At 31.8% G+C, this 5,985-nt stretch overlaps 1 protein-coding gene across 2 annotated transcripts; it reads left to right on the top strand.

Moving 5' to 3' along the window:
* The first annotated feature begins 1,148 nt into the window (after positions 1-1,148).
* On the top strand, positions 1,149-5,247 carry LOC101502925 (AT-rich interactive domain-containing protein 1). 2 transcript variants are annotated; one of them, XM_004510714.4, is made up of 3 exons: positions 1,149-1,414; positions 1,946-2,924; positions 3,993-5,247. In XM_004510714.4, the coding sequence occupies exons 2-3, from the start codon at positions 2,058-2,060 to the stop codon at positions 4,863-4,865; spliced, it is 1,740 nt and encodes a 579-aa protein (XP_004510771.1). In that variant the 5' UTR covers positions 1,149-1,414; positions 1,946-2,057; the 3' UTR covers positions 4,866-5,247. The 2 variants fall into 2 exon arrangements, with proteins under 2 accessions (XP_004510771.1, XP_073226868.1); XM_073370767.1 differs by lacking the exon at positions 1,149-1,414 and having other exon boundaries at positions 1,455-2,924.
* The last annotated feature ends 738 nt before the right edge of the window (positions 5,248-5,985 follow it).

Here is a 5,985-nt window from a genome sequence, read left to right as displayed (position 1 = left end):
TAATTTATTTATATTTATATTTTAGAACGGAATAGTATTGAATTTTTTTTTTTTTGAAAAATATCACATATATCAAATAAATATTTGTGCTATTCTAAAATAAATATTTTTTTTATAAGCATTCTAAAATAAAATTCAATATCTATAGATTGCCAATGTAATCTTTCACAGAGGCATTCAGTTGTGCATATATCAAGTCTTGATATTACTTTCTAAAATATATGTAAAAATATATTTTCGTAAAAAAAATAATGTAAAAATATATCTACAAAGTGAAATGTGAATAAACGTATATGTATAAATTTTACACTGCTAGTTCATAATTATTAAAATCTTGTAGATATTAAAAATCTTAAAAAGTAATTTACTTTATAAATATACTTTGATCACAAAAAGAAGTTAACAAAAAAATGTCCAGTAATTATGATTTAAATAAACAGAATCTGAGATAAGATTAATGCCCTCAATTAATTGGATATCTTCTTGACAGAAAAGGTTCAAGTTGATAAATCTTGAAATTTCTTATAGCCATCCAAAAAGGCACCATGTTTTTATGACAAACTCAATGCCCCTTGATTTCTCCTTTCCTATAAAAGCTTCTTTTAATTATGAGTCTGTTTGTTATAGTTGTTTTTGTAAAAAAAAAAAAAAATCTATGGTTCTTTTTGAAAAAAATAATTATTTTCAAAAGTTTTTATGTGTTTGCTACAATCTAAAAAATTATCTAGAAACTATTTCAAGTGAGAAATTGTTTTTAATAACTTCTCAAAAATAATTTTATAATTATCTAGAAACTATTTCACTTTTTATAATTAATTTTTCTTACAATAAACAAATACAAAATAATTTTTTTTTTTAAATTTCTAGAAAAATAATTTTTTAATATCAAAATCACTTTTTTATAATCTAAAACAAATAGATCCTATATACTTTTCCAACATCTTAATAAAGAAATAATTCAAATCCTATAATAATATTATTACTAATAATAAAAAAAATCCACCAACCCAAAACCCCAACTCAACCGTATATCTAGTTAATAATTAACCAAAGTTAATGAATGAATGAATCCTATAAGTCTCTAACCCATCCAATATATAAGAGGGTTGTGTGCACTTGTACCTCTCATCAACCAACAAACAAACAAACCCTAATAAATCCCCATTTTCTTTTACTTTTTACAAAATGATTCTCTTCAAAATTCCACCAAAACAAATTGAAAGATAAAAAAACTAAAGAGAGAGAGAGAGAGAGAGAAAAAGTAAATAAATAAGAATTTAGTTTTAGACACATAGGTAACAAACCAAGGTCAAGGAGGTCACAACACAAAGTTTCATTTTCATTTTTCATTTTTCAATTTTCAATTTCACAAGTCACCTAAGGGGTCCATCTATTTTCCTCTCTAAAAAAACTGGTACGTCTTTCTCTCTTTTCTTTTTTTTTTTCTTTCTTTTTTTTTTACTTCCAATGAAAATTCAGATTTTGAAGATTAGGGTCTTGTTCTGTTGAAAACTTGAATTTTGACCCCTCTCCCTCTCTCTCTCTCTCTCTCTGCAATTAACATTCAATATTTTTAGAGAGAGAAAGAAAGCGCGAGATTGTGAAATGAAAATCAATTTTTTTTTGCCACACACACAAAGGTGACAGAACAAGCAAAAACACAGAGCATGATTAAAAAAAAAAAACCCTAGCTAGTAGTATCAGATCTTAACCCATATGAATTTTCCCGCCAAATTTCAATTTTGAGCTAAATCCAGATTCTTAATCGGTGCCAATTTCACATTCATAAACTCATTTTCATCGATTTCTCGTAACAAAAACACTTCGGAAAAAAGGGGTTAATAATAATAAAAATTCATTTCAGTTTTTTTTTTAAAGAAATGGATGATTTTGAATTCGAGCTTGGTTATTTGTTTCTAGGGTTTGAATTCGAAATCTTTGACAGGGTTGTAGCTGTTTTACGATGTTGTGGTAAAAGATAGCGTTTTTTTGTTCAAGTGTAGTTATATACGACATTGCTTTGTGTCGTTTTGAAGTTTTCATTGCTGTGTTAAAGAATGCTTGGTGATGGAAGAAAAGTTGATTTGTATAAGCTGTTAAATGTGGTTAAGGGGAAAGGTGGGTATGAGGCTGTTTGCAATGGAGAGTTGTGGGATTTGGTTGGGGAAGAATGTGGGTTGGGTGTGCATGTTGGGTCGTCTTTGAAACAGGTTTATAGTAAGTATAAGAGTGTTTTGGATGCTTGTATGAAGAAAGTTAGTGACGGTAAGGTATCTGATGAGTGTGGTTTGATGGAGTTGGAAGCCGAAGTGAAAGGGTTGTTGTCGAATCAGATTGAGAATGTGGTGGCTGGGGAGGAAGTTAAGGGTGGAGTTGATGGTGGTAATGAGGTTAAGAATTTGAATTTGGAGTCTACTGAGGAGAAAGAAGTGAAAGGTCACAATGGAGGTTCTCGTGGTTTGGAAGTGACAAACCCGGGGATGATTGATGAATCCGATGTTGGAAAATTGTGCGAGGGTAATGATGGAATGGAAGTAGTTGAAGAGGTTGATGGAGGAAAAATTTCTATTGAGCCGACGGTGGATGCTTCTGATGTGGTGAAGAGTGGTGAGTCGTCTGGATTATTGAATGTTGTAGGTGAGAATCGTGATGATGGTACTGGTGGTAATAGTGTCTCGGTATTGGATTCGTCTAGTGGTGATGGAGGGAGTTCTGGTTTTAAGAGAAAGAGAGAATCTTTGTTTGATTTGCTGAGTTGGGTTACTGACGCTGCGAAAAACCCTTGTGATCCTGCAATTGGTTACATGCCTGACAAGTCGAAGTGGAAGTCTAACAGTAGTCAGGAGGCTTGGAAGCGGGTTTTGTTGTTTCGAGTGGCTGTGTTTCACAAAAAAGAGTCGAGCATTGAACAGCATAATTGGCAGGTAATAATCTGATAAAACAATGCTATATTAAGCTGATTTAGTTGTTCTTTAATTGCTTTAATTAATGTGTATGTTGCTGATGCATGCTGGAAATTTAGTAGACTCAAAAGAATTAAATCAAGTGAAAATTTTCTATAAATTTGTATATTCTCTGTTCTGTTTATGTTCTGTGCAATTAATATTATTTGTTCAGTTACATGCTACATGTAATTATTCTGTTTTTCAAGGTATCTGTTGCCGTTTCATTCTGTTTGCTGATTTTGTTTGTCATGTAGACTACTGTTGACTTATTAAATTTGATGTGCTGCCACATGTCAGTGTTGTTTTATGAGACATTGATATTGTTGATCTTTCTTTTTGGCTGTTAGCTACTGTAAACTTATGTTAATTCTGACATGCTTAAATTCCTTCATGATTTGACTATGTGATTATTTAATATCATTTTAAGATATCATGCAACGCTAATGAAATTGAGCACTCTTTCTACAAAAATATTGATTGTTGGACTCTGTTTTGAAAGAAAAAAAGTTGAGAGGTACTGACAGTATTTGGAAGTTTATCGTATTAAAGAAAAGTATATATTAATACATTGTTTTTAGTTAGTTATTGTTTGGAAGTATGCTATAGTGTTTTTTTGTGTGAATTATTCTCTTTCCTTGCTATTAATGTATGATATATTATTATATTATAATATTTATTAAAGGTGGCTAGGCAAACATTCTCACTTTTATGAGCCCTTTTTATTTAAAGCATGGTTAACTTATGCAATTATGGGCCATTTTTGGGAGAGCATACATCAAATTGCAGTTTAAATTATGATCTAATAATTTGCAAGTATAAATTTTACCATCTATAGACAAATTCTTGATACAAGTACTTGCATGTTTTATTGTTTTTGGGTAATAAAGGTCTTTTCTTTTTATTAACTGGTTCTCAAGATTCCTTAAATTTTTTGTAAATACTGTTACTTATATATATATAAATAAATATTTGGTTCAATCATTAAAACAAAATTTTAAATTTCCTTGTTATATTGCATTAACACCAAAACCTTGTATCATTTTGCAGAGTCAGAAGATGCACCCTAGCATGTATGATGATCCTATTCAGACAACCTACAATCTTAGAGAAAGGTTGAAACGCGGCAAGAAGCTATTATATGGAACACATTCACCAACTTCACGAAGCTCGTCAAATTCATCTATAGGAGCTGAAGGAGATTTGGACAGAACACCAAGTCCTCGTACCAATGATCGCGCTGAGAATCAGTTGCTTGATGCCCCGCGTGCACCTTCTGGTTCTGTTAGGTATCCATTGAGGCATACCCGTGCGGGGCGATGTTATCAAGCTGCATTGCCAGAGTGGACTGGCATGACTTCTGAAAGTGATCCTAAGTGGTTCGGAACCCAAGTATGGCCATCGGAAATGGGGAAATCCAGATTTCTTATCGAAAGGGATCCGATAGGAAAGGGAAGAGAAGATTCTTGTGGCTGCTCAGTGCCGGGTTCTGTTGAGTGTGTCAGATTCCACATTTCTGAGAAAAAGGCCAAGGTTAAGCTTGAGTTAGGTGTGGCTTTTTACAAATGGAATCTCGACAAGGTCGGTGAAGATGTTAGGCATTCTTGGACCGATGAAGAAGAGAAAAATTTCAGGGAAGTGATACAGGCGAACCCTCCATCATCTGAGAGATATTTCTGGGATCATATTTTTCAGGCATTTCCTATGAAGAGCAGGGCAGCTTTAGTTAGCTACTACTTCAATGTCTATCTTTTGCAACTTCGAGCATACCAGAATCGGTATACACCTGATAAAATTGATAGTGATGACGAGGAATCAGAATGTGCAATAAGGGACGTTTTCGGACATCAGACCCAGAGTTCGCGTGGCTCCATCTTATTGACCCGCAGTAAGTCACAGTCAAAGAGAAAACAGCCAAAGTGAATATTCATCAACATAGGGCTTGGCCGAGAATTCATATTTTTTTGATATATTTGTGCTTCTTCCTTCACATGCATTTTTCACTATCAATGAATTTTGCTGTCCTTTTTTAGAATATACATCATAGCTTTTAAAGGGTTAAAAATTGGAATTTGAAAGGTTGGTTTGTTTTTTTGGTAAATTCAAGAAAGATGGTGTTTTGAACAGTTTAGGTGTTGGAGATTTTAGCCTACAAACATATGCTTCAGATTTTGAGGTGTAATTTTTGTCTGGCTACAGTGATATATAGGAATACAGTGACATTTTATTGTAGAGGGTCATATGAACAAATTCATCACAGTGTAATTCAAATTGCAGCTTTTCATTTGATATTTCTTTCTTTGAATGTGGTTTAGTAATTATCTGTTCTTTTTATTGTTGTTAAAATTAGTATATACATTAAGGGAGGGGAAAATGTTAGATTAAATCCTGAACCTCCTGCATATAAATTCATCGATATTCAAATACTAGGCTATTCGTTTGGAGACAGAAATAGTCTGTTATAATAATGTTGTGGCAAATTTATATTATATTCTTATTCAAAGAGTAGGAGCACATGTAGAATTTAGTTCGATAGAGGTGAAGGGTAATTAAAGAAATTGTTAGTTAAATTATTAAGATATTTAGATTAAAATGATTATTTATTGAACACAATTTAAGATACAATCTCTTATATTAAATGGAAATCTTTGCGTGTTACTGGTTTCTATATATGATTAAGAAAGTTAAGCTCTATCCTAAGAATTTTAATATTGATTTGTTGAATATCTATGACTGAATTCAAAACCATTGGTTAAATTAAAAGAAATCCAGAACAATAAGCATATTTTTATGCGTAGATAATAAGCATTAATGCAAAAATGTAATAGATTTTTTATGCTAAAAAATGCAATAGATATTTGCATAAAGTGGTAGATTGTTGAGCATTTTTTATATTAATTGCTTGATGTGTCAATAACTACAAAAGTAAATACTCGAGCATGAGAAGCTTCTCCAATGGGATTGTAAACATTTATTTATTATAATTAAAAATAGAAACGGACGAGCAACAGAATAAAAATAGAAAAGTCCTAGCAAATTATTT

Source organism: Cicer arietinum, chromosome 7 (assembly GCF_000331145.2).
Source record: "Cicer arietinum cultivar CDC Frontier isolate Library 1 chromosome 7, Cicar.CDCFrontier_v2.0, whole genome shotgun sequence".
Lineage (NCBI taxonomy): Eukaryota > Viridiplantae > Streptophyta > Magnoliopsida > Fabales > Fabaceae > Cicer > Cicer arietinum.
The sequence above is the reverse complement of the archived record's forward strand: the minus strand, read 5'-3'. Positions and strand labels throughout refer to the sequence as shown.

Bases quoted from the DNA above. Each gene is read 5' to 3' on its own strand.
- LOC101502925 (XM_004510714.4), top strand. From the start codon at position 2,058: ATGCTTGGTGATGGAAGAAAAGTTGATTTGTATAAGCTGTTAAATGTG. The intron at 2,925-3,992 runs GTAATAATCTGA...ATCATTTTGCAG, and splicing joins TTGAACAGCATAATTGGCAG to AGTCAGAAGATGCACCCTAG.